Below are 27,278 nucleotides of genomic sequence, written 5' to 3'. Positions count from 1 at the left end.
TTAAAACTGAGCCCAATACAACCTAAAAATCGCGAGTTGCGTTAATGCGTTAAAGAAATTAGTGGCGTTAACACAAATTTGTGTTAACGTGATATTATCACATTCAATTTTACAGCCCTTAGTAAAATACAGTTTTAATAATATAAAATATGTCTTCATGGGAGAAGTTATAATTATTGAATGAATAAACGTAGCTTACAACTACATTATAGTGTGTTATAAACCATTCATTAGACATTTGTATACTGCTTATAAATGTGAAATAGGGGGACTTAAAGTAAAGTGTTACCTAAAAATGATGATGCATGCTTAAAATACAACATCTTACTGTCCTTCTGTTAACGGCATGCTCAATGTTTGTTTCCCAGTCCCCTGTGCTCCGCAGAATGTGGTGTACACTGGTGACACAGAGTCTGCTGTGCTCTCCTGGGATGCGTCAGTGTTTGCCACGGAGTACAGTGTCTACAATGTGTCGGAGGCAGACCGTGTTGAGCTTTGCAGCACCACCACCGAGCTCAGCTGCCAGCTGACCGACTTCGATCCTGACGCCACTGAAGTGACAGCCAGCAATGCAGAGGGAGAGAGCAACCCTAACCGAGACATTATAGGTACAGACGCTGGGTGAAAACATCTGCAGCACAACACAGGAAACCATCATCAAAGTATTTGACCGGCCCTCACAGAAAACAATGCTGAGTGTTAACTAGTTAACAGCTACAATTTCCTCACTGTTGCCCAATTCAACTATTGTTCTATTTCATTTAATCATTTTTTCCTCTATATCGACATTTTAAAATCCAGTTTCTGACATTTGTAACAAGTATTTCTCACCTTCCTCAGGTCCAATAGGAGCTCGCAGAAGAAGAGATTTGCGGGCCAGTATATTCAATGCCAGTTTGGACCAAGGTAAGTGTGTTACGCCCCACCCTTGGGCAGCCCTATTGGGGCGAACAACACTCCAACACTGACCCAAATCAACCACAGAAGACGCCTTTAAAACACTCAAATCCATAAGATTTATAAACAAAAAAATACGAACAAGACAATATAAAAATCATAAGCTGAGAGGCAGCAAAACCAGCAGTCCCCACACCAGAGGCCACTCCCTTCTGCTGCTGGCACAGGAGCTTTTAAGCACTTCCTTCCCAACCTCATTGAACAGTGCAGCACACCAGGGCAGAGCTACTGGAGAGGGAAAAGGGCCAACAGCACAGAAAACACATACAGCCGTAACAAAGTGTATAAAAACATAACCTAGAGATAGTGTGATACCGTACACTGTATATGAAAAGTGGATGTAGTCACCAAGACGTCACCCATTGGTTTGTGTACTGCCATTTTGAAGCCTCGAGTTTGGCATTTTGGCCGTCACCATCTTGGTTTTTGGCCGTTGCCTTGTTGTGTTTTTGCAACCAGATGTGACTCAAGAGGGTGGAGCTACATACAGTGGAAACCGCTTATAGTGATCATGGTTATATGGAGAATCCTTTCGGTTTCCACTGTACAACCAAACGCTGAATAAGACACTTTTAACCAACCAAACTTCCAAAAAGCCCAGTCTGCTCTGATTGGTCAGCTGGCCCTTTGTTGTGATTGGTCAACCGAACTAAACTCTTTGGACTCCGCTCCAGCTCTGCTCTAACTAGCTTTGTTTGAGGGCGTGTCAAACTAGCCATTATGCAAAGGTGTTACTTGGTGACATCACTGTTAAGTGCTTGGTTACCTACTGCGCATGTGTTAAGTGTCTTACTTTCGGTTTTGTTGATGTGCTGGCTGCAGCCGCTGTTGTTGATGTCGAGCTCAAGTTGGTGTAAAGTCTGAATATGCAAAGTTGTCGTTGGAGTTATTGAACTAACAATCACCGCGTTACGGAAGAAAAGGCGGGACTTCAAGCGAGGTGTTTCAGGCAGTTGAGGAGCACTGTTTCTGTGGGGGAGAGTAACTCCCAGTGGTGTGAGCTTTGGGCTTTGTATCTTTGCAAACCTTTTACATGTAAAAAAAACAATATTACACACTAAAGGAAGGAGAAAAAGTGCAAAAGCATAATAGGTCCACTTTAATATTGGCATTCACTCTGTTTGGCCATTTAATCGGTTTATGCCACATACAGTAATGTCGTTTCTTTCTTTCTTTCTTTGCAATGTAAAGGCTACACCTACTATACGTCATTCATTAGGGGACACTGTTCAGTCTTGAATTGCACTAATATTAAACACACTGACAGGAAATAACTCAATAGCTTTTCTAAACCAAATCTCCATTATCTTAACTGGCAAAGGTCAAAAGTATAGTGGTTTACATACATGGGTGCTTCTGCAACTACGGTCACTTTTGACTCTCCCAAATTAAAAAAAATCAACCTCTATGAATTTTAACCATCAGATTATGTAATACGTATAAACAGGTACACAAATTGCTGTCCTAATGTCACGTTGTACTTTCACTGTGTTCAAATTTACGTCACCATCAATTAGACTGACTTCACTTTCATAAAATAAGTCGGTTTGTATACAGTGTATTATTTCTCTCTACATGATCTTGGCCTCACGGGAACCAGGCTGCAGCACCTGAAGGCTGACAATGACTTTAACCGTTTTCCTAAACCAGGGGAAGAAAAAGGCGTAGATGAGAGGATTAAAAGTGGAGTTACAAAAGAAAAGCCACAGCTGAGCTGATGCACTGCTGCTTGAGGAGTCCTGTCCTACTAGAGAAGGGATGTAGTACGGACAGAGACAAAGTATAAACACAAGAAGGGAAATACCAAGAGTTCCAGCTGCCTTCATCTCAGATTTCTTAACAGTCACTTTTGATTTGACAGCTGCAATTTGAGAGCGCATGGCCCGTGCCTGTGACACCGCCACCACAAATACTCTCATATACAGAACTATGATAACAGTGACGGGTCCAAAAAAGGTCAGAAGCAAGTCTACTGCCCCTGAAATGTAGTTCATGACAACTACACATTCCTGATGGCAGGAATTAGAAAAATCTATTTGTGACAAGTGATCTTTCAGTATTATGAAGTTGTAGACGACAGAGCAGAACCAACTCAGAGACACACAGATTTTAACTCTGCTTGGTGTTATCATGGAAGAATAGCGCAGAGGATCACAAATGGCCACGTAGCGGTCCACAGCTATGAGCACCATGTTCCCTACGGAGGCAGAGGTGAGGATGAAGCTCAACAGGTGGAAAGAGGCACACGTGATTTTACCCAGAAACCCACAGGTCTGCATCGAGACGATTGTACCCGGCATCACTGCGAGGCCCACGAGCAAGTCAGACACAGCCAGGGAGAGGAGGATGAGGTTGGTGGGGGTGTGGAGCTGCCTGGAGGGAGAGACATTATGATTATTACTACAGCAGTTTGGTGATATTATTAACTAGACATTTATCATGATTAATTGCTATGGTGACACATTTATACAGAAAAACATGATGCAAGTTTCATTTGCAAGTGAAAGTACTGAGATCTCTTAAAAACAGTCAGAAAGCTTGTATAGAGGGTGGACTAAGAGCTAAAGTTGGTCTTTTAAACTCATACACACTATTAGCTGTCATATTTCAAGAAAAGTGTCTATGCCTGAAGTGAGAGATGGAGATGATGACCAACAAGTTGAGCATCACGGTGAGCAGAGTGATGCAGCACAGCAGTGTTTTGATGAGCACAGCCTGAGGAGTAACAGACATTGACCTGCAGGAGGTGTTGAGGGGAGGGATGCAGAAGTCAGCTGCTGCCAATGACTCAATCATCATCAGAGATGGAGACTGTGGATCTGAACAGAGAGCTGCCAGCAGCCCTCTGATTCAACTTTTCTTGAGAAGAGATATTTATCTCTTACCTTCTTCGTTTCCATCATCTTTCCCGCTGCCCTCCCTCTCTCTCCTCCTCCTCTTTACTCTCCAGACACGTTCTCCCATCAGCTTGTTTTTCCCATAACTCCTGATCATCAACTCTTCCATTACATCATTCACTCCACCACGCCATTTTGTTCTCCCTACATGACAACATATGGAAAAACATTTTTAAAACTACATTAGACTAAGTTAATTTAATTGAGTTTTTGTTTTGTTTTTTTACTTTACTCCCTTGATATTTTGCTATGCGAACCGTCTGCTTTTGAAAGCACCCTCGTCCAGTGATTTGATAATGCATGGTCAAACTCCCATGACCCCTCCAACAGCCCTGCAAGGGTAAAGAGCTGGTCCACTGTTCCACGGCCAGGACGGAATCCGCATTGCTCCTCCTGTATCCGAGGTTCGACAATCGAACGGAGCCTCCTTTCCAGCACCCTAGAATAAACTTTCACAGGGAGGCTGAGCAGTGTGATACCCCGGTAATTGGAGCACACCCTCCGGTCCCCCTTTTTAAAAATGGGAAGACACCGAAGAAGCGTGTCAGCCACGACAGCCCAACAATGTCCAGAGCCTTCAGCATCTCAGGGCGAATCTCAGATGTAAGACAAAAACACGGACAACTCCCAGACCGGACAACATCGTGGTAGCGACCTGTCAATCACAGGGTAGCCACGCCCTAAAGCATTCCCTGCTTTATGGTCTATTTAACTCTAAATGGGACCATAATTTACTAAATGAACATCATGCTGTATTGAAGAAGACTTGAAACTAGCGATTGAGACCATAAACTCATGTTTACAATGTTTACTGAGGTAATAAATCAAGTGAGAAGTAGGCTCATTTTCTCATAGACTTCTATACAATCAGACTTCTTTTTGCAACCAGAGGAGTCGCCCCCTGATGGTTATTAGAGAGAATGCAGGTTTAAGGCACTTCCTCATTTGCTTCAGACCCAGAGGTTCACTGTGTGATACATAGTAATGAATCATGAATCTGAAATCATCATAGGTCGTAGGCCTGTACTATGAAACAAGTGTTAATTTCTCACCCATCTCTCTCTCTCAGATCTTGAAATCCCAAAAGTGCTGACTGTAAATGTAAGTGGAGTTTCCTTGTATCTGGATTGGACGAAAGTGAAGGATGCAACAGAGTACACAGTCGTGATTCAGGAGAAACCCAAGACCAATCGGCCACCTAGAGTGATAAACGTGGAAGGAGATTCTTACAAAGAGACTGACCTCAAGCCGTGGACCACCTACTGCATCAGGCTGGCAGCCAAAAACACCATCACCCAAAGCAACTACTCCAGGCCAAAGTGTAGAACCACTGGTGCCTCCTAATGAAACACCACAGATCCACTTACATAGACACTGGACTCAGCAGAAACACCATCATAAGGGTTATATGTTTGTTTCCTTCACTCTGTAGCATTCATAACACAATTGTTAACCGTTCAATCTCTAAGAACTTTAGCAGGAAAATTGTAAAAAGAAAATAATTACAACTACAAAACTACAACAAAATTCTTCTGTTTGGGGTTCGTCTTGCATGTCACAATTAAATTATGATCAAACCTGAGGTGAACCTTTTAGATTTGAATGCTTATGAATCTTTGTTAGCAATAGTTTATATACATTTTCATCATTACGGCTGGTATCGTAGCAGCATGTGGCATTAATAGCTGTCTAAAAGAATATTGCTGAAATTCTATTTATCAAAAATGGTTTTATTTTCGAGATATAGGTTATTAGATTCTCTGGATGATTGTTAAACTAAAAAAAAAGTAGTGTAAACAAATAAACTGATAATTTATCAAGCAATACTTTTAAAACCATGCTGTATATTTTCTTTATGATGTACTATGTGACTTCTCATTTTGTGAACACTTTGGCAGATCTTTTTTTAACAATCCCGGAGATGAAGGAATAAAAAAAATCAGTGAAACATTAAAACACCACTTCTGTGTAATTTTATTTTTATTTTTTTTAAATCTACGTGCATGTGTCTATTTAAAGCTGCGACTAATTATTGCAGCCCTAGATCGCCACACAAGTACCTGAGGAACACATCAGTAACTTGCATTGTTAACATGGGCTTTCATTACTTTAAGGGAACACCACCTAATTTAATAAGTCCAATATGTTATTCCCATGGCCAAATTAAGTTCAAGCAATATCATAAGAACCTGACCTTCTAATGTCCTTACCGGAAAATTACAGTAACACTGATTTCATGTATTTTTCCTGTTTTAAATTCTATAATATTTTTGAGACATTTAAATTAATTTTCATCAAGCTTTGGGCATCATTGTAAATATTGATATGAAAAGATTTTTTTTTAAATAGAGGATTTCATGATTTTCTCTACACCCTGAAAAATGTAGACAGTAACCATAGATGTCAGTCTTCTTACACAAAAAATATAAAATATGTTGTTTTTTTATGACAGATATTGCAATTCTAATGTTAATGTCTTTACCGCAACACCTAAAGCTGTTGCTGTAACATGAAGATGAAGTGGGACATGAAGAAAGTGGACCCAAAAAATGCTTCATAAATTTTATTAAATCACATCATTTCATAATTATATTCTATGTCAGTGGGTAATAGCACCATATATATTTATCAAGCATTGCACGGCAAATTTTAACATACGAATGTCATTGCTGGTACTTAAAATGCCCATAGTTGCAGAAACGCCCACATATGTTTCTTTTTGCTGTCCTACTGAAGTAAATACATTTATATGTCACAACATTGTACTTTCCCTGTTTTCAAATTTACGTCATCATCAATTAACTTTCATAAAATAAGTCGGTTTGTATACAGTGTATTATTTCTCTCTACATGATCTTGGCCTCACGGGAACCAGGCTGCAGCACCTGAAGGCTGACAATGACTTTAACCGTTTTCCTAAACCAGGGGAAGAAAAAGGCGTAGATGAGAGGATTAAAAGTGGAGTTACAAAAGAACAGCTGAAGCTGAGCTGATGCACTACTGCTTGAGGAGTCCTGTCCTACTAGAGAAGGGATGTAGTACGGACAGAGACAAAATATAAACACAAAAAGGGTAATACCAAGAGTTACAGAGGCCTTCATCTCAGATTTCTTAACAGTCACTTTTGATTTGACAGCTGCAATTTGAGAGCGCATGGCCCGTGCCTGTGACACCGCCACCACAAATACTCTCAAATACAGAACTATGATAACAGTGACGGGGCCAAAAAAGGTCAGGAGCAAGTCTACTGCCCCTGAAATGTAGTTCACGACAACTACACATTCCTGATGGCAGGAATTAGAAAAATCTATTTGTGACAAGTGATCTTTCAGTATTATGAAGTTGTAGACGACAGAGCAGAACCAACTCAGAGACACACAGATTTGAACTCTGCTTGGTGTTATCATGGAAGAATAGCGCAGAGGATCACAAATGGCCACGTAGCGGTCCACAGCTATGAGCACCATGTTCCCTACGGAGGCAGAGGTGAGGATGAAGCTCAACAGGTGGAAAGAGGCACACGTGATTTTACCCATAAACCCACAGGTCTGCATCGAGACGATTACAACCGGCATCACTGCGAGGCCCACGAGCAAGTCAGACACAGCCAGGGAGAGGAGGATGAGGTTGGTGGGGGTGTGGAGCTGCCTGGAGGGAGAGACATTATGATTATTACTACAGCAGTTTGGTGATATCATTAACTAGACATTTATCATGATTAATAACACATTTATACAGAAAAACATAATGCAAGTTTCATTTGCAAGTGAAAGTACTGAGATCTCTTAAAAACAGTCAGAAACTTTGTATAGAGGGTGGACTAAGCTAAAGTTGGTCTTTTAAACTCATACACACTATTAGCTGTCATATTTCAAGAAAAGTGTCTCTGCCTGAAGTGGGAGATGGAGATGATGACCAACAAGTTGAGCATCACGGTGAGCAGAGTGATGCAGCACAGCAATGTTTTGATGAGCACAGCCTGAGGAGTAACAGATATTGACCTGCAGGAGGTGTTGAGGGGAGGGAAGCAGAAGTCAGCTGCTGCCAATGACTCCATCATCATCAGAGATGGAGACTGTGGATCTGAACAGAGAGCTACTGAAGTCCAGCAGCTCTCTGATTCAACTTTTCTTAAGATGAGATATTTATCTCTTACCTTCTTCTTTTACATCATCTTTCCCGCTGCCCTCCCCCCCTCTCCTCCTCCTCTTTACTCTCCAGACACGTTCTCCCATCAGCTTGTTTTTCCCATAACTCCTGATCATCAACTCTTCCATTACATCATTCACTCCACCACGCCATTTTGTTCTCCCTACATGACAACATATGGAAAAACATTTTAAAACTACATCAGACTAAGTTAATTGTATTGAATATATGTTTTTGTTTTTTACTTTACTCCCTTGAAATTTTGCTTTGCTGACCGTCTGCTTTCCAGCTGGATACCTGTGCTGCCTGCATATTGACATCAAGACGGGAAAAAGAAAGTAATTTTCTTTGAATAAAAAACAAATGCACACGGGGAAAGCACCCTCGTCAAGTCAATTAACGCCTGGTCACATAATGCCCCCAAAGTGAAACTTTGCCAATCCACAACCAGCTCTGTGGCACACATGCAGACCGGCGCCCGTCTCCCTACATGCTGCTACCGGGCACAATTCATCTGCATGCACCGTCTGCGCTGCAGTGACACACAGCCAGCCAAAAACAACAATGCCTCACCCTCTTTGAGGGACAAGGCAGAAGAATAAATAGCGAAGTGGTCCGTTTCGTTACTTGTTATTCATGTTGGGGGACACGGTCGTAAGCCTTCTCCAAGTCCACAAAACACATGTAGACTAGATGGGCAAACTGCCATGACCCCTCCAATAAAGAGCTGGTCTACTGTTCCACGGCCAGGACATAATCCTCATCGTTCCTCCTTAATCCGAGGTTCGACAATCGGTTGGAGCCTCCTTTCCAGCACCCTAGAATAAACTTTCCCGGGGACGCTGAGCAGTGTGATACCCCAGTAATTGGAGCACACCCTCCGGTCCCCCTTTTTAAGAATGGGAAGACACTGAAGAGGCATGTAATAATAAATTCAACTTATATAGCGCTTTTAAAGAACTCAAAGACGCTTGCAGTGTAAGCCACGACTGTCGTGTAAGCCACGACAGCCCAACAATGTCCAGAGCCTTCAGCATCTCAGGGCGAATCTCAGGCAGATGTAAGACCATAAACTCATGTTTACAATGTTTATGTTTATGTCTATTGTATGTGGATGTGACAACAGTGAAGGATGCAACAGAGTACACAGTCGTGATTCAGGAGATACACAAGACCAATCGGACTCATAGAGTGAGAAACTTGGAAGGAGATTTTTACAAAGAGACTGACCTCAAGCCGTGGACCACCTACTGCATCAGGCTGGCAGCCAAAAACACCATCACCCAAAGCAACTACTCCAGGCCAAAGTATAGAACCACTGGTGCCTCCTAATGAAACACCACAGATCCACTTACATAGACACTGGACTGGAGACTGATTTTGTGGACTCACAGGATGTTTCTTTTCTTTTTTATACCCAAATGAGCTTTATTCTACTGTAGTGTTGTCAGTTGTGAAACAGAAAATGTTCCCTCATACTCAGAACACCCTTGGGTGCTCTCAGTGTCATCTAGAACATCTTTACCAATTCATTGTCTGTGGAGCAGCTCCACACGTTATACCCTATGACATCACAAGTTTGAGTTTTAGCACTCTGGTTTTTGGATTTGGGAGAGTTGTTAATGGTTACTAATATTTTTTGGACTGTGTTAGACCATAGGAATAACATGTATGAATTTTGGTAAATGGGCGTACTTCCACTTTAATATTGGCATTCACTCTGTTTGGCCATTTAATCAATTCATGCCACATAATGTAGTTAGTTTTTTCTTTCTTTCTTGCAATGTAAAGGCTACACCTACTACACTTCATTCATTAGGGGACACCGTTCAGTTTTGAATTGCACTAATATTAAACACACTGACAGGAAATAACTCAATAGCTTTTCTAAACCAAATCTCCATTATCTTAACTGGCAAAGGTCAAAAGTATAATGGTTTACATACATGGGTGCTTCTGCAACTACGGTCACTTATGACTCTCCCAAATTAAAAAAAATCAACCTCTAGGAATTTTAATTTTAATCATCAGAGTATGTAATACATATAAACAGATACACAAAAATATATATAGTCGTTAATATTTTAATCTGTAACATGTTTATTTTTTATGGTTTTCATCACTTGTTCTTGTACTAAATGTCCTTACCGCAACATTACAGTAACACTCATTTTATGCATTTTCCTTTTTTAAAGTCTATAATATTTTTTAAGATATTTAAATAAATTTTCATCAAGCTTTGTGCATCATTGTAAATATTGATATAAAAACATTTAAAAAAAATTAATAGGGGATTTCATGATTTTCTCTACACCCTGAAAAATGTAGAAGACAGTAACCATAGATGTCAGTCTTCATACAGAAAAAATATAAAATATGTTGTTTTTTTATGACATATATTGCAATTCTAATGTCTAATGTCTTTACAACATTAAGATGAAGTTGGACATGTAGAAAAGTGGTGTTTGGACCCATAAAATGCTTCATAAATTTGATTAAATCACATTATTTCAACCCTCCGGTCCCCCTTTTTAAAAATGAGAAGACACTGAAGAGGCGTGTCAGCCACGACAGCCCTTCAGCATCTCAGGGCAAATCTCATCTACCCCTGGCGCCTACCCACAAAAACACGGACAACACCCAGACCAGACAACGCCGTGGTAGCGACCAGTCAATCACAAGGTAGCCACGCCCTAAAGCATACCTTGCTCTATTTGACACACTGACAGGAAATAACTCAATAGCTTTTCTAAACCAAATCTCCATTATCTTAACTGGCAAAGGTCAAAAGTATAGTGGTTTACATACATGGGTGCTTCTGAAACTACTGTCACTTTTGACTCTCCCAAATAAAAAAAAAATCACCCTCTATGATTTTTAACCATCAGAGTATGTAATACGTATAAACAGGTACACAAAATGTTTCCTGTTTTAATTTCTATAATGTTTTCGAGACATTTAAATTAATTTTCATCAAGCTTTGTGCATCATTGTAAATATTAATATGAAAAGATTTTTTTTTAAATAGGGGATTTCATGATTTTCTCTACACCCTGAAAAATATAGACATTAACCATAGATGTCAGTCTTCATACACAAAAAATATAAAATATGTTGTTTTTTTATGACAGATATTGCAATTCTAATGTTAATGTCTTTACCGCAACACCTAAAGCTGTTGCTGTAACATGAAGATGAAGTGGGACATGAAGAAAGTGGACCCAAAAAATGCTTCATAAATTTTATTAAATCACATCATTTCATAATTATATTTTATGTCAATGGGTAATAGCACCATATATATTTATCAAGCATTGCACTGCAAATTTTAACATACGAATGTCATTGCTGGTACTTAAAATGCCCATAGTTGCAGAAACGCCCACATACAGTATGTTTCTTTTAGCTGTCCTACTGAAGTAAATACATTTATATGTCACAACATTGTACTTTCCCTGTTTTCAAATTTACGTCATCATCAATTAACTTTCATAAAATAAGTCGGTTTGTATACAGTGTATTATTTCTCTCTACATGATCTTGGCCTCACGGGAACCAGGCTGCAGCACCTGAAGGCTGACAATGACTTTAACCGTTTTCCTAAACCAGGGGAAGAAAAAGGCGTAGATGAGAGGATTAAAAGTGGAGTTACAAAAGAACAGCCAAAGCTGAGCTAATAAATTGCTTGAGGTGTCCTGTCCTACTAGAGAAGGGATGTAGTACGGACAGAGACAAAGTATAAACACAAGAAGGGAAATACCAAGAGTTCCAGCTGCCTTCATCTCAGATTTCTTAACAGTCACTTTTGATTTGACAGCTGCAATTTGAGAGCGCATGGCCCGTGCCTGTGACACCGCCACTACAAATACTCTCATATACAGAACTATGATAACAGTGACGGGGCCAAAAAAGGTCAGAAGCAAGTCTACTGCCCCTGAAATGTAGTTCATGACAACCACACATTCCTGATGGCAGGAATTAGACAAATCTATTTGTGACAAGTGATCTTTCAGTATCGTGAAGGTGAAGACGAGAGAGCAGAACCAACTCAGAGACACACAGATTTTAACTCTGCTTGGTGTTATAATGGAAGAATAGCGCAGAGGATCACAAATAGCCACGTAGCGGTCCACAGCTATGAGCACCATGTTCCCTACAGAAGAAGAGGTGAGACTGAAGCTCAACAGGTACAAAAGAGCACATGTGATTTTACCCATAAACCCACAAGACTGCATCGAGACGATTGCACCCGGCATCACTGCGAGGCCCACGAGCAAGTCAGACACAGCCAGGGAGAGGAGGATGAGGTTGGTGGGGGTGTGGAGCTGCCTGGAGGAAGAGAGATTATGATTATAAGAGCATCATATTCAGTCCAAATGAGTTGAATGTTTACTTTTAGAGACCCAGCAATATGAACACATAACTCTACATGGCCTTTATGTAAAGCTATATAATATCAATCAGCTCCACATTGTTTGAACTCATTACTACAGGTGTTTGGTGGTATTATTATGTACACATTTATCATGATTAATTGCTATAGTGACACATTTATACAGAAAAACATAATGCAAGTTTCATTTACAAGTAAAAGTACTGAGATCTTTCAAAACAGTCAAAAACCTTGTATAGAGGGTGAACTAAAGTTGTTCTTTTAAACTCATACACACTATTAGCTGTCATATTTCAAGAAAAGTGTCTCTGCCTGAAGTGAGAGATGGAGATGATGACCAACAAGTTGAGCATCACGGTGAGCAGAGTGATGCAGCACAGCAGTGTTTTGATGAGCACAGCCTGAGGAGTAACAGACATTGACCTGCAGGAGGTGTTGATGGGAGGGAAGCAGAAGTCAGCTGCTGCCAATGTCTCCATCATCATCAGAGATGGAGACTGTGGATCTGAACAGAGAGCTGCCAGCAGCCCTCTGATTCAACTTTTCTTGAGATGAGATATTTATCTCTTACCTTCTTCTTTTCCATCATCTTTCCCGCTGCCCCCCCCCTCTCCTCCTCCTCCTCCTCTTCCTCCTCTTGTTACTCTCCAGACACGTTCTCCCATCAGCTTGTTTTTCCCATAACTCCTGATCATCAACTCTTCCATTACATCATTCACTCCACCACGCCATTTTGTACTGCCCACATCTCCCTCCATCTTTAAAAATACCATTGTCCACTGTGCATTGATCCACTGTGCAGTTTTTGACAAATAAAACCAAAACTATAACTATGTGGCTGAATACACTTGAGTTAAAGCTGCTCTAGTCAATATTTTTATACAAACAATGGATCAAATGACTATGTGTAATGCGAAAGGACAAGTCGCTCTTAGTGTGTTTTAACCAAGCCCGTAGGAAGCGTGCTGGGCTTTGAAGCAAATTTTACATCATGGCCAAACGGTGCAATTATAACTTCACGTCAGTCATGTGATGTCATTGGGCCCAAAAAAACTTGTTCCCATAGACTTACATTAGGAAAGAGACGTCTGTAAATTTTTAGGTAAATCAACTTCCCAGTACAAACACTTAAAATGCACTAATATCCAAATCCCGAGCCGAGACTGAGGGCTGGGAGCCGGGGTTATATGAAGTGCTAGTGCGCTTGCTCTACGGCCCCATGGATGCAAAAGCAGTGCGGAAGATCTGGGAAATTTTATACTCGTAAGTCAAACATTTTTGGCTTCATGCGCCACCGAGCATCTTTCATAGGAATGAACGGGGCCCCGCCTGCAACGCTGTATCCAGTTCTCTTAATACATCCATGCATCATATCCTTATACTCTGTAATGGATGCATGTGTGAAATTTGGTGAGGAACTTAAAAGTGACCATCTGACTGATCACAACAAACAAAAATTATAGAAAATGAAGTGCAACGTTTGACTTCCCCAAAAGTCTATTAAAATGATCTTAAAACTGGATCAAACCTTTGAGTACTTCAGGGCACGGGTACGAGGAATCTTTATGCTGAAAAGCACAAAGTTTAGCTTCAGCTCAGGGTTCCACTGGTTTTAGACTTCAAGACTTTTATTCCATCATCATTCCCTGTCTCAGATGGTAATAAGCTCTGTAGAAAACAAAAAGGACATGCACACAAGAGAATGCTGACATTATACAGTGTCAAAATTAATTATATTTAATTCAAGATCCGGCTAATTTTATACTCGGAGGCCTCGCCTCTAAGGCTGGATCCAGTTCTCTGCATTCATGCTTTTAACAAATTGTTTTGATGTTACAGCCCACAACTTTCCTGTTTTGGTTCACTCTCATAGATCTTATCAGCTGTTTTAAGCGAAAAAGCTCTGATAAACCTACCGTACGCTATCTGCTGAGCGACAAACAGTTGATTGACAAAGTCAGCAACTGGCTGGTGCACATAGTGAAGCATTAAGCAGCTAAAGAGCCAGATATTTCCTTCAGGAGTTGCAAAGCATTAAAAAGAGAGGAAATGTTGGACTTCCAGATATGATTCCAGCTCAATGCTGAATGTTGGCGAATAAAATAAAGGTGCTGCCATTGGTGGGTTGCTGAAATAGGTCTACTTCACTACAAACTCTCATCACTACAACACATAAGTTGATTGACCACGTTTTGTTTTGCATCAACTCTGCACACTGGTGGCAGCATGCAACGTGATGACCATCAGAAATGATATTGTATCGCAATTCTTTAATTGGCCCTTGCTGTCTACCATCGCTACGGTTAAGCTCACCAGGAGAATTTCACACTAATTGCAAAGAGAGTCTGCAAGTGTGGTAAGTACGGATGTGCTTCACAGATAAGGGGGTGAGGACATGGATGCATAAAGAGAACTGGATACAGTGTTGGAGGCGAGGCCCCGTTCATTCCTATGAAAGTTGCTCAGTGGCCGATGATGCCAAAATGGCTCGACTTCCGAGTGGAAAAGTACCCGGATCTTCTGGGTATCTCCCGCATCCATTGGGGCCCATGGAGCAGGTGCAGTAGCGTCCGCCTGGTCACATGGCTCGGTCATGGGGTCACAGCCGGCATGCTGTCGTCACGTTTTGCTAACTCCGTCTCCCAGCCCTTTCTCCAGCCTCGGTCTGGGGCTCATTCACATAAACGGAGGAAGGGAAATAACTCTGGATTCGGCTATTAGTGCATTTTACAACTTTTAGGACCTAATGATTTAAATAAGGGCTATTCAAGTGTTCATACTGGGAAGTTGAGTTACAGATGTTTCTTTCCCAATGTAAGTCTATGGGAAAAAGTATTTTTGGGCCCAATGGCATCACGTGACAGACAGGGAAGTTGCAGTACCACTGTTTGGCCACTACGAACATTGGCATCACGACTGGAGCTCTTCCTGGGAGCTTGGGTGAGGAGAGACAATAATATTATATTTTAGAACTTGTTGCACAAAATCAATGTAAAATGTCAGAAAAAAAAAAATGTCAATGTCATAGAATGTCAAATCATGTATTTTTGAATTTGGGTGAACTGACCCTTTAACAAAGTAGATTTAGTTGCTTAAAACAAAACCACTCCTTTGAGGTCCTGAAAACACCCACACAGGTGTTTTCACTTATTCTGGCTGATGAGACCTTTGCTCAGCTTGAGGTTGAGTAAAGTTATGCTATAGGAATGACAGGAGATCACCAGACTCAGTGCACTAATATAAATTATTAATTTGTTCCACACTAACAGGTGCGAAATGCAAACAGGACCATCTGAGAAATGCCAATCAAGCACAGGCTGTATATGCTCCCAAAGAGACCTGAGCTCTAATCAGGCAAAATGAGTGAAACCACCTGTGTCAGGGTTTAATGATATGGTAATATTAGATTATTGTATGATTTGGTATAAATGTGCAGTTCATGTTGGGCATCGGTTACTTAAAACTTTATTGTTATAAGATACAGCGCTGAGTGATGGTTTGGATGTTCCAAAATTAATCAAAAAAGTATAAAAATAAATAAATTAAATTTAGTTATAGCAGTCTAGTGTTCATATTGTATAGCCTACTATGTGTACTGCTTTGTCACAAACTTACATAACTTGCTCATGTTCACTATGGTCTGTTGTTTATTTGCTTTGAGCCATGATTTTGGCATTGTGACACAATTTCATAATAAGTGACTGAAATACAAAACAGCCCATATTGTTTTGGGGATACAACCTTCCCTGTTGCCAAACTATTACATCATCATGTTTTAATGAGAACTGTATGATGTGTTTATGTTAAAAGCTGTGTTTTCTTCACACCTTTGATTGGAGGCGCGCCCCTGTGGTTTGAGACATCATCATCTATCAAGACGGTGTGAACAATAGGGACCATAGCAATTAAGACACAATAAGTCCTGCTGGCGCTAAGAGGAAAAGTCAGCGGATCACCAAAGTCATTAGGCTTAAGTACAAACTTCCATAGCAAAAATAAAAAATAATACTTTTTTTATAATGCTTTCTTTATTGAACTCATGCTCATTAACAGAGGTACAGATACAGACAAAAGAAGACAAAACAAAAATAGTTACATATTTCATAATGCCAGGGTTTGTGTTATATATATATAAATATATATAACAAATAATTGAATAATATAAGTCAGGCATTTCAAGGTAGATATGCAGGACTTTTGGCAATTCTCCATATCTGTATCATAAAAATGTTTGATTTTGATATTGTATTTATTCAGAGTTGTCCTTAAAATAAATTTATCAGTCATTGTCAGGATTTTTTTCCAGCAACCCAAAATCAAAGAATAAAGTAATTTACATCACAATTTAGTATTTTTTTTTTATTGAAAAAGGGACAGAGGTAATATGTTTTAAACTTCCTGTGAATATAATCCAATTAATCTTTATGTTATATACATCATATTTTAATCTTTAATAATTTAAAAAGTCTTGATGGCTTTTTTTTTTTAATATAGGATATGATGGTGCTATACTGTTTAAATTAATTAATAAAATGCAGGATAAGTTGGCTTAGTTCTTGACCATTTTGTCTTATGGATATGAAAATTTCCAAAAATAATAAGTAATTGTATTATATACAGCATGCTATTTCCAATCTTATCTTGACTTGAAATATATCTTTACATCAAACATATTTATTTCAACATTCATCTCAAGTTATTTTTCTAGAAAGTTGGCTACAGTCATCCAGAACATTCTTGTATGTAAAACAGTGAATAAAAAAAAGAATAGATGAGGACATTTTTTTTTCTTCTTGCCTTTATTTAACAAACTGGTCATACAGATTCAATTACAAAGACGTGCAAAACTGTAAAAGGAACAACAAGACAAAATAACAGATGCCAGGGGATAAACAGCTTACAAGTACAAAGCCAGGGAAAATAAACATTTAGATGAATATATTAAAGGAGGTGCATAAAGTTAGTTATAGTCTTAATAGCTTTTTTTTTGTTTTCGAAGGAGGGAATCAATTTAATGTATTGTTTGGTTTCATGTTCAAATACAAAAAATGAAGGTTTAGATTTACTAAATTTGGATTTATGTTTATAAAATTTAGCTAAGAGAATAATAAGATTAATAATATAATGTTCTTTGATTTTACTGTCACCTTTATGGAAACCAAAACAAAACATTCTCTAGACATAGAATAAAATCAGTGTTAATATTTTCAATAATGAATCTACACTCAAGTCCTTCCACAGCCTGTTGCTATGGTCACAGTGCCAGAATAGATGAAGAAGAGTTTCTGGGAGTACATCACAGAATGAACAGTTTACATTGATGTCCTGTTTAAACTTAACAAGATAAGGATCTGTGAAGGATTTTAAAGGATACTTCTCTTATTTTGTTTGTCAAAAGACACTTATAGGGTAGAGTCCAGATGCTCTTTTTCAAGTCCACAGAAAAATAAAAACGACACCGCGTCATCACACGAAAACCGCGACATCTTGTTTCCGTTGGTGGTTCAGCGTTCAGCCGTTAACTACCGTGAAGATGGACGTAACGTTCAGTCCGTCGCTTCACAGGCAGAGACATCAGTTTGTAGTCGACTTTGTCAAGAGGAACAAACCCAAAAAGGTAGTAAAGTCTCACTGAGAAGCACACATCAGCGTTACACTTTGTTTGAGTAATGTTTGTGGACGATAATTCGTTGTAGATAACGTAGATAACTTTTTCACCAGAGCTAACGTTAGCTAGCTGTATTAGCACAACCTCAATCAAGTTCTTAATGGTGGTTTTGGGTTCTTTAACATTTTAAAGTAACTAACACACAACAAGCTACCGTCTTAATGGGACTTTTTTTTTTTGTGTTATCTACTTTTATCTCTTTAACTTCAATGTCAATGTTTGAGCAACGTTTGCTAACTTTTACACCGAACCAATTAACCAATTAGTTAACTACTGGTCGAGCTAGCCGTCACTAGGTGGTCAAACCATCATTAACTTAACATAATATATATATATATATATATATATATGTGTATATATATATATATAAATATATGTGTGTATATATATATATATATATATATATATAAAAATATATGTGTATGTGTATATATATATGTGTGTGTATATATATATATATATATATATATATATATATATATATATATATATATATAAATATATGTGTGTGTATATATATATATATATATATAAATATATGTATATGTGTGTGTATATGTGTGTGTGTATATATATATATATATATATATATATATATATATAAATATGTCTGGAGCTGCAAAACATTTGAGCATTGATGAAGGTAACACAGTTTATAGTCTAAGTATATAGTATATAAGTCTAATGCAGTGAGGGCCAAAGAGTAAATGTACTACGCAGTATTAGGGCCACATTGAGGGAAAAGACATCTGAGATCTACAAAATAAAATCATAATATTACGAGAATAAAGTCATAAAAAAGTCGTAATATTACGAGAATAAAGTCATAACTTTACAAGAAAAAAAGTCGTAATATTACGAGAATAAAGTCATAGCTTTACGAGGGAAAAGAAGAAAATAACACGTAAAATTACTACTTTATATTATGACTTTATTCTCATAGTATTACGACTTTTTTTCTCGTAAACTTCTGACTTTATTTTGATATTACGACTTTTTGGTCAAAGCTAGGTGGTCAAACCATCATTAACTTAACATAATATATACATACATATATATATATATATATATATATATATATAAATATATGTATATGTATATATATATATATATATATGTGTGTGTATATATATATATATATATAAATAAATATGTCTGGAGCCGCAAAACATTTGAGCATTGTGATGAAGGTAACACAGTTTATAGTCTAAGTGTATAGTATATAAGTAATGCAGTGAGGGCCAAAGAGTAAATGTACTACGCAGTATTAGGGCCACATTGAGGGAAAAGACATCTGAGATCTACAGAATAAAGTCATAATATTACGAGAATAAAGTCATAAAAAAGTATTAGTATGAGAATAAAGTCATAACTTTACAAGAAAAAAAGTCGTAATATTACGAGAATGAAGTCATAACTTTACAAGAAAAAAAGTCTTAATATTACGAGAATAAAGTCATAGCTTTACGAGAGAAAAAAGAAAATAACACGTAAAATTACTCCTTTATATTATGACTTTATTCTCATAGTATTACGACTTTTTTTCTCGTAAACTTCTGACTTTATTTTCATATTATGACTTTATTCTCGAAATATAAAAAAAAAAAAATCTTCCTCAATTTGGCCCTAATACTCTGTCGTACCATAGACCTCAAACAGTGATAAATAAAAATGAAAATGTAAACAAAAAACAGTTATTCATTTCCATCTTTATAAATCCACAGGGAGCCACTGGAGAGGAGCTAAAGAGCCGCATGTGGCTCCTGGAGCCAGCAGGTTGCTGACCCCTGGTATAGCACCATCATACCCAATATAAAAAACAAAAAAGCCATCAAGACTTTTACATTATTAAAGATTAAAATATGATGTATATAACATAAAGATTAATTGGATTATATTCACAGGAAGTTTAAAACATATTACCTCTGTCCCTTTATCAATAAAAAAAATACTAAATTGTGATGTAAATTACTTTATTCTTTGATTTTGGATTGCTGGAAAAAAAATACTGACAATGACTGATACATTTATATTAAGGACAACTCTGACTACATACAATCTCAAAATCAAACATTTTTATGATATAGATATGGAGAATTGCCAAAAGTCATGCATTTCAGAAAGGAAGGCATTTCAAGGTAGATATATCTACCTTGAAATGTCTTCCTTTCTGAAATTTGAGGTGCTGTAAAGACACATTGCTCCATAGTTTCTGACAAACAATGATACAGTTCAGGACGTCTTTGACTAGATACAGACTGATTTATAAAGTTCAGAGTACGGGTTCACTCCAACTGGGCGGCTGGGTTGACCCACGGAGATGCGAAACGTTAACGGCTGGCTTGACCGCCATAATTAACATAATAGAGCTAATGTTAGTTTTCACACTAAAGCTACCTAGAGTTAAATCAAGTTATACGCATCAATTGTTCTTAACGGTTCTTTATCTTGATAAGAGACTGTTTCTCCTCAGGTGGTGGACTTGGGGTGCAGTGAGTGCAGCCTTCTCAAACAACTGAAGTTTCACCATGAAATTGAACTACTGGTTGGAGTGGACATCAACAGTACTAAATTACAAAAAAAGATGTATGTATTTTTATAAAATCAAAAGCATGAGTGAATATTTAATCATTGAGGGCTGGGCACCAGTTTTTTTTCTTTTTGATAACACTACCTGTTACAGTATGGCAGATATATGCAGAGCTAAAACAATTAGTCAATTAATTGATGAGATCATCAACAGAAAAATAATCATCAACAATGTTGATGATCACTTTATCGTTCCAGGGGTTTAATCAGGCAAAAATGGGAAATATTCTAGCAAATGTGAATATTTCAAAATATCTTTGACTTTGAACTGTCCAACCAGTAGAACATGTGGTGGGCATTTTTCACTGTCCTCTTGACAGACTAAGTCTAAATGATAAATGATAAATGGCTTAATATAAAAAAAAAAAAAACACATCAATAATAAGAAAAAAATCTAAAAAAATGTGCAGCCCTAGATGTATTCAAAATCACCTAAAACAGTAAAATTGATAATCTTTTCCACCACCATGCATTTTACCATATCCATATCAGACAACTCTTCATCATAACTAAAACTTCAATAACCCATTTTGTTATAATACTGTTTGCTTGCAGTTATTCATTTGGTCAATATCATTTTGTAAAACAATAACACCATTTGATCATATCCCTATTAAAGGTTGATAAATCATTTTACTGAATTATCACCCAGCCCTTTAAGCATTAATCTGTTAACTGACTGAGAGCCTAGGTTAGTCTGCACTACTAGTGCACCACATGTGAAGCCTCTCAAAAAAACTTGATCATAGAGTTGGTTTCTTAAACTTTTAAGGTCTGAAGATCAAAATGAAATATAGACTAATCTAATGACCACTTAATGTGTTCCGCTACCTTGTGGCGTTTCAGGGTAACGTTAATCAGCTGAGAACTGCTCAGGTTGTCCTTGAACTTTGTTGTCAAAAGTAATGTTACGTAGAAAGTAAAGGTAAAAGTATAACATTGTACATTCATAATACATAGTGATTACTGTGTTAAACATTTATATTACTGTCAAGCTTAAAAATAACTTGTATCTACATGTGGTTGGATATCACCATGTGATTCTCGTTATTGTGATAAGTAATACTGTGTGGATTGATAATGTGTACACTCTGCTTGTGTGTTCTTTCAGGCATGGATTAGCGCCTATATCAACTGACTATCTGCAGCCAAGTTATGATCAGCTGCGCATTGAGCTGTACCAGGGCTCTGTCACACAAAAAGACGCCCGCCTCAGAGGATTTGATCTGGTGACCAATATAGAGCTGTAAGGGGCTGTTGAAGTTAAATATCTTCAAGTTTCTGTATTAATATTAGTCAATTTGTTTCATATTTTGTCAATTAATTATTGTCTTGTTTACCAGGTTGTTCTCTCTATCAGTGTGGTTTTCATCTTTCTGTTTCTCCTTGTCCCTCTATGCCATTATTTATCACCATATTTCTTCCCTGGCTCTCTGCAGCATAGAGCACCTCACTCTTGCTGATGTGGAGCGCTTCTCTGAGGTGGTGTTTGGTTACATGACCCCAGTGGCTGTTATCATCAGTACCCCAAACTCTGAGTTCAACCCCCTTTTCCCTGGACTGGCAGGTTTCAGGCACAGTGACCACAAGTTTGAGTGGACCAGAGCAGAGTTCAAGTCCTGGTATGCTGGTTTGCCATTTTCAGGCATTTCTAGTGGCTAGCACAAAGTTGATAGTGTTGATGAAGATGGTAGTGACAGGGAAGGTTAATGGATAAATCCACCCTAAAACGCATCAGCACTGTTAAACATTTCTCAATGAGCAATACAGATTTAAACAGAATATTGTTAACATCACATCCCAACTCAGGGCTCTGAAGGTGTGTTTGGAGTACGGTTATGAGGTGGAGTTCACTGGTGTTGGACAGGCGCCATCAGGCCAGCAGGAGAGAGTCGGCTTCTGCTCCCAGATTGGTGTGTTTCACCGGCTCGGGGGGAGAGAGGGTTTCAACATGCTGATTGGTGATGATGCTGAGGATGTGTTTTCATACACATTGGTGAGTAAACTTCTTTATAGATCAGTCATTTCTGAGTCGGGCATCATGTTTGCCCAGTCTTCATAGACACAACCTGTTGCTATGTGATTGATTCACAAGGATTTTTGTTCCCCTCTTTCCTTCTCTCCATATTTCCTGTTGCTCTCTAGTTTCACTACCAAATAAAGGCAACAATAGTATAAAAATCATGTTTTATTTTTTTACTTTTTAAATTGATTGTTAGAATAATTTATTCAAATTAAAACATGTTGCGCAACTCTTCTACAATACGCCACCCTTTATTCACCAAACATTTTTGGGTGTTTGAGATTGTTTACAGTATCCTTATATTCAGTCAGCTGATTTATAGATCACCATAGGGGCTATGTGCTAAGTACACACAACTTTATCATCTAAAAAAAACTTACTTACTTAAAGAAGTAATATTTACTCTTAGCAGATACAAAAAATGTAATATTAACATATAATATTACAACAATCTTTTCAGAGAATTCTTATATACCGACTTTCATCTTAAATCTTCGGTTATGCTTTCCACAAGGACGGCCGCACGAACATGAGCTGATGTGGAATCGTGACGTGGAAACATTTGGATCTTTTATACTTGGTGCACGTTTCTCCTCGTGGCAAACAGACATTCTCAAAGCTTCTCAAAGTTCTCAATTTTTGCCGCCCATCCGTGTCCGCGCAGTTAGAAAAATTAGGATGTGCACGGACAGGCGAAAACCTGCCGCACGGAACCCCTGCGAAGGGTAGTGTCTGATGGTGTGACGCCACTTTGGCCGTGCGGACACTCGTGATCCTCACGGATGCGGCAATCATAAATCATGCTTAACGCATGGGTAAAAAGTTGATTATCTATTTTCCAATACAAACAAGTTTTGTACTCGTCCAAAGTAATTTTTTCAAAACACGGTATACTCAAATCTCTTTAATATTTATCATATATAACCCTGACTAATTTCAAAGTCAAGCTGCAGTTGACCTTAACACCTCCATCCCTTAACAAAATTTCAAATTGTTCTCAAACAATTCCTGTTCTTTGAGAACAAATATAATCCACTAGATTTTGCTTATTGGCTTCGAGTCAAATTCTTCATTTAACCCTCTTGGGCTTAACAATTAGAAATTCAGAATGCCTCCTGCTTTGTGAGCAAATTGTTAAAATAATTTAGTCATACTGTTTTTTTTCTGTTTATTATACCGAACAAAAAAAGGAAAAGTAATACTTGATATGGCCATTTATTGATAAACAAGTGGACAGATCCCCTCTTACAAGCTCTGATTATTCTAAGAGATCAAGAGTGAAGACGTGAACAGGAAACAGATTTTATAATTTCATGCAGTAATATGAAATGGGTGCAGTAAAACAAATTCATAAGCCCCAGAACATGATAAACAGGAAGGATGACCGTAGTGAGTTTAAAAGGGACATCTGTTATCTTTGTCAGCCTCTGCTGTTGATCATCAGCAACTACAACATCGGTAGTCTAGGTAGTCTGCATATGTAGCCTGCTGTAAGCCTTTTAAAAAATAGAAACCGGTAATTAACACAAGGTCAAAAACAAATCTTAATTATAGATGAGTAAACTAGCTTGTCAGAGACTTTGATCTCAGTCTTGGGGTTCCAAGTTATGAAACAGTTACAGGCAGGAAAAGTAAGTATTTAAATCCATATTTCTACACATGGTTGAGTAATTATTGTCTTGCTGTTATTGATCAGCAACCATATCAGGCTCTTGAGTTATATTATAATCCTTGTGTGCTGTTGGATACTCAGGAGTCTCACAATAATCTGACAATGTGATTGTTTCTATATCAGCTGTATAGTATAAACTACCCTAGTCTGCATGACAACAACATCTTGCGGAGGGTCGTGGTGAGTGAGGTGTCGTACTGGGCAGAAAAGCTGAAGACAAGATGGATTGAGGAGAAGACTGGCGGAGGGGATGCCACTGATACACAGGCTGAGGGTGAAGGGGAGGAATGCCTCAGAGCGTTGGAGCGACACTTGGAGATTGAAGAGAAAGAGACAGGTGAACATACCGACAGTTGTTCGCAGTTCCTAAAATAGTTGTGTACAGTATATACAGTATTTGGTTTGATAATATGGAAACAAATATTGGAAGCAATAGAGCCAGCAAAAAGTGATCAGAAATGTTTAAACTGTCTAAAATGGGAAACATTCAGTGAGGTTATTTTTTCTCAGTTCCATTGGTATGTTTTTCCTCTTAACCAAAGGTTTCTCCAGGGTGATATTGTATTTTGTACTACCAGGTTGTTTATGTTAAAATGTGCTTGGCCAGTTAAACACATCAAAAGCTTACAGTATGTTTCTCTTTTTTTTTTTTTTTTTATATATATATATATATCTCTCACAGCAGCATGTGGAGCAGAGATGAACAATCTGGTGGAGTATGAGGAAGGAAAGGATGGAGAGCTGTTTTGGACTAACAGCCAAGGACAACAGGAGTCTTGCAAATTGCGCAGGTGTGTTTCCTTGAGGAAGATGAGGAGGAACAGTGTGGCCATGGCGTGTAAGAAAACAGTTTGTCGCGTGCGGATCACAAACACGGGCCTTGTTTCTGTACCATCTGTACTTCTGACTGGCTGTGAAGATGCTGTCTTTCCTACCATACAGCTCTCTCATTACATTTCATGCTTTACCAACTATTCAAAAATAGCAACGTACCACAGTAAACTGTTAGCTGTTGTCTTCCAAACTCACTTAAATTTCAGTATTTGCACACATTTCTATTTTCATGTAGCTGCTAGTAAAAAGCAACTCTCACGAATGTCATTATTGGTCTTTCATTTGAAAAATATTTTCAAAAATTTGGCATCACATGGCTATCATTAGGTCTTCATGTTGTAATGTCACCTTTTGTGTGTGCTGGCAGGTGTGTGTCTGTACCTCTGACTGTTCTGTGGTCCTGCTGCCCCAAAGTCAGTGCCCTGAGTGGAACTCTCGATAATCTCCGACATCTCCTGATGGATGACCCCGAAGTTAAACTGAGCCAGGACGGCTCTGCTGTGCTCCTAGATGACCAGGAACAAGGTACTGTTAAAATTTAATCACTTTTATGTGTATTATATGTGTAAAATGTAAACATTTATAATGAGAAGGGGAAGAATACTGTATATTATGTAACATGTGAAAGTTAATAAGCAAGTTACTCTTGCAGCATGTTTCAAATGCGTCTCTCTGTCATGCTCCACTTAAACTACGCGCCTAATCTAATGTGTCTCCTTTGCTGGTTGAGGGTATGCACCAAATTCGTCTCCTTCTCCTTCTACCCCCCTCTTTAGTCTTTCAAGGAAGAGAAGAAATGCGAGCATTCGCCTCCTGCTAACAGGCACTGTATGCGCAAGATAGATATGAAACAATTATGAGGATGAATGTAGTTTTAACAACTAATCCAGCCACACATTTTTGATCCATGTTGTTCATAACTGGACTTTTAACAGTATTATTTCTGTACGCTACAGCACAACAAAGTAGGAAATAACAATAAACAACTTATAAATATTGGTAATTTTTTTATACCAATAAATTATTTTGTGAAATAAACTGATCTATTTATTTCATTGATATTTCATATATATATATATATATATATATATATATATATAAAATAAAATAATCCTTAAGTTAAATTAATTATTTCCGTGGACTTAAAGTCATTGTTTCATTTGATGGTCTTGCTGCCCTGACATTTGGCCTTTGTGCCAACACCAAAGGCCAAGTGGCCTTACCCCTAAAATGATGAAAATCCAAGCCTGTTCAACATGGAAAAAAATCACAAGCTGGGCGTTACGTCACACTTATTAGAGAGATGTCACGCTAGTTTTGAATATGGGATGTGCTTGTCAATTTGCCACAAGCAGAGCTGTAGACTTTGTTTAAAAGTGGTCCCTTTTACAATATAACATTTACTGAGAAAAATGGCAATGACAGCAGTAACGCCGCTTTTATTCTGACTTCCAATATAAATGCAATACCATGGGTTGCCCAGCAGATGACACCATTGTGTCGTGACAATGTACCATTTGCACAATGCTTCACAAAGCTTGGTTTCCCCAACCACCACTCTCTACAAGTCAGCTCAGTGCACTTATGATTTAACAATGCATCATTAGCTGACTTGCAATGTTTATTTCCTGCTCTGCTGCTTATTCTATGAATTTGATAACTGAAAGGTTTCTGTGGTTGTAACGCTGGTCGTTCATTTGTGTTTTTTAGACCCTGAAGAAGACGATCATGATGGTTTGGAGGACAGCGGGTATACAGAGGCCAGCCAGTGCTCCCACAGTGCTGAGCCAGAGGAAGACTGGGATGCAAGAGTTTGATCTGAAGATACAGCTCTGTTGTCAGGACAAGTAGGTGACTTGTTGAATGAGCAAAATGGTTTCCCTTGGTTACTACTGGACAGTGCAGTTGAACTAATAATTCCCAGCTGCACTGTAGAAACTTTGGCTTTTGAATTTATTAGATGGCTTGTTTGGACTGCCACTTTGTGTTAGATGTAAATAAATATCAATTGGCCTCAAAAAAAGGAGTATACTGGCTAAGGTGACTTAGACAGTCCAAATGTAAATGGTACAATAAAACTCTAAATGTGAGAAATT

At 38.3% G+C, this 27,278-nt stretch overlaps 4 protein-coding genes and 1 long non-coding RNA gene across 9 annotated transcripts in view; 2 read left to right on the top strand and 3 right to left on the bottom strand.

The window, feature by feature from the left end:
• Window positions 1-5,810, top strand: part of LOC119488860 — a 62,208-nt gene extending 56,398 nt beyond the window's left edge. For all 3 annotated transcript variants that reach the window (XM_037770821.1, XM_037770819.1, XM_037770820.1), the window contains 3 exons: window positions 369-608; window positions 841-906; window positions 4,924-5,810. In XM_037770821.1, the coding sequence (XP_037626749.1) occupies window positions 369-608; window positions 841-906; window positions 4,924-5,198 (581 nt within the window). In that variant the 3' untranslated portion in view covers window positions 5,199-5,810. The remainder of the gene's footprint in view (window positions 1-368; window positions 609-840; window positions 907-4,923) is intronic.
• LOC119488861 lies at window positions 1,456-4,527 on the bottom strand. Its single transcript, XR_005207042.1, has 3 exons — window positions 3,843-4,527; window positions 3,227-3,330; window positions 1,456-2,598 (listed from the first exon to the last, which is right to left on the bottom strand). It is a non-coding gene; the product is annotated as an uncharacterized LOC119488861 (long non-coding RNA).
• Window positions 5,811-6,451: 641 nt separating the features above from the next.
• Window positions 6,452-7,911, bottom strand: LOC119488479 (trace amine-associated receptor 13c-like). The gene is made up of 2 exons (XM_037770187.1): window positions 7,745-7,911; window positions 6,452-7,502 (listed from the first exon to the last, which is right to left on the bottom strand). The coding sequence occupies exons 1-2, from the start codon at window positions 7,909-7,911 to the stop codon at window positions 6,701-6,703; spliced, it is 969 nt and encodes a 322-aa protein (XP_037626115.1). The 3' UTR covers window positions 6,452-6,700.
• Window positions 7,912-11,414: 3,503 nt separating this feature from the next.
• Window positions 11,415-12,886, bottom strand: LOC119488815 (trace amine-associated receptor 13c-like). The gene is made up of 2 exons (XM_037770747.1): window positions 12,709-12,886; window positions 11,415-12,332 (listed from the first exon to the last, which is right to left on the bottom strand). Exons 1-2 carry the CDS (start codon window positions 12,879-12,881, stop codon window positions 11,534-11,536), a joined length of 972 nt encoding a protein of 323 aa, XP_037626675.1. The 5' UTR covers window positions 12,882-12,886; the 3' UTR covers window positions 11,415-11,533.
• A 4,818-nt stretch (window positions 12,887-17,704) lies between these two features.
• henmt1 (HEN methyltransferase 1) lies at window positions 17,705-27,272 on the top strand. 3 transcript variants are annotated; one of them, XM_037770411.1, is made up of 9 exons: window positions 17,705-18,013; window positions 20,538-20,650; window positions 21,765-21,899; window positions 22,093-22,275; window positions 22,463-22,649; window positions 24,472-24,685; window positions 25,034-25,139; window positions 25,550-25,707; window positions 26,893-27,272. In XM_037770411.1, the coding sequence occupies exons 1-9, from the start codon at window positions 17,930-17,932 to the stop codon at window positions 26,997-26,999; spliced, it is 1,287 nt and encodes a 428-aa protein (XP_037626339.1). In that variant the 5' UTR covers window positions 17,705-17,929; the 3' UTR covers window positions 27,000-27,272. The 3 variants fall into 3 exon arrangements, with proteins under 3 accessions (XP_037626339.1, XP_037626338.1, XP_037626340.1); XM_037770410.1 differs by having other exon boundaries at window positions 25,031-25,139; XM_037770412.1 differs by lacking the exon at window positions 17,705-18,013 and adding an exon at window positions 19,789-19,854 and having other exon boundaries at window positions 25,031-25,139.
• The last annotated feature ends 6 nt before the right edge of the window (window positions 27,273-27,278 follow it).

This window comes from Sebastes umbrosus, chromosome 5 (assembly GCF_015220745.1).
Source record: "Sebastes umbrosus isolate fSebUmb1 chromosome 5, fSebUmb1.pri, whole genome shotgun sequence".
NCBI lineage: Eukaryota > Metazoa > Chordata > Actinopteri > Perciformes > Sebastidae > Sebastes > Sebastes umbrosus.
This window is presented reverse-complemented; position numbering and strand designations above follow the sequence as displayed.

Excerpts from the sequence above, each read along its gene's own strand:
- LOC119488815 (XM_037770747.1), bottom strand. The coding sequence starts at position 12,881 with ATGATGATGGAGACATTGGCAGCAGCTGACTTCTGCTTCCCTCCCATC. Across the intron at positions 12,333-12,708 it reads ATCTCCATCTCTCACTTCAG|GCAGCTCCACACCCCCACCA; the intron begins GCAGAGACACTT and ends CTCTTCCTCCAG.
- LOC119488479 (XM_037770187.1), bottom strand. The coding sequence starts at position 7,911 with ATGGAGTCATTGGCAGCAGCTGACTTCTGCTTCCCTCCCCTCAACACC. Across the intron at positions 7,503-7,744 it reads ATCTCCATCTCCCACTTCAG|GCAGCTCCACACCCCCACCA; the intron begins GCAGAGACACTT and ends CTCTCCCTCCAG.
- henmt1 (XM_037770410.1), top strand. The coding sequence starts at position 17,930 with ATGGACGTAACGTTCAGTCCGTCGCTTCACAGGCAGAGACATCAGTTT. Across the intron at positions 18,014-20,537 it reads AGAGGAACAAACCCAAAAAG|GTGGTGGACTTGGGGTGCAG; the intron begins GTAGTAAAGTCT and ends GTTTCTCCTCAG. Across the intron at positions 21,900-22,092 it reads CTGGTGACCAATATAGAGCT|CATAGAGCACCTCACTCTTG; the intron begins GTAAGGGGCTGT and ends GGCTCTCTGCAG.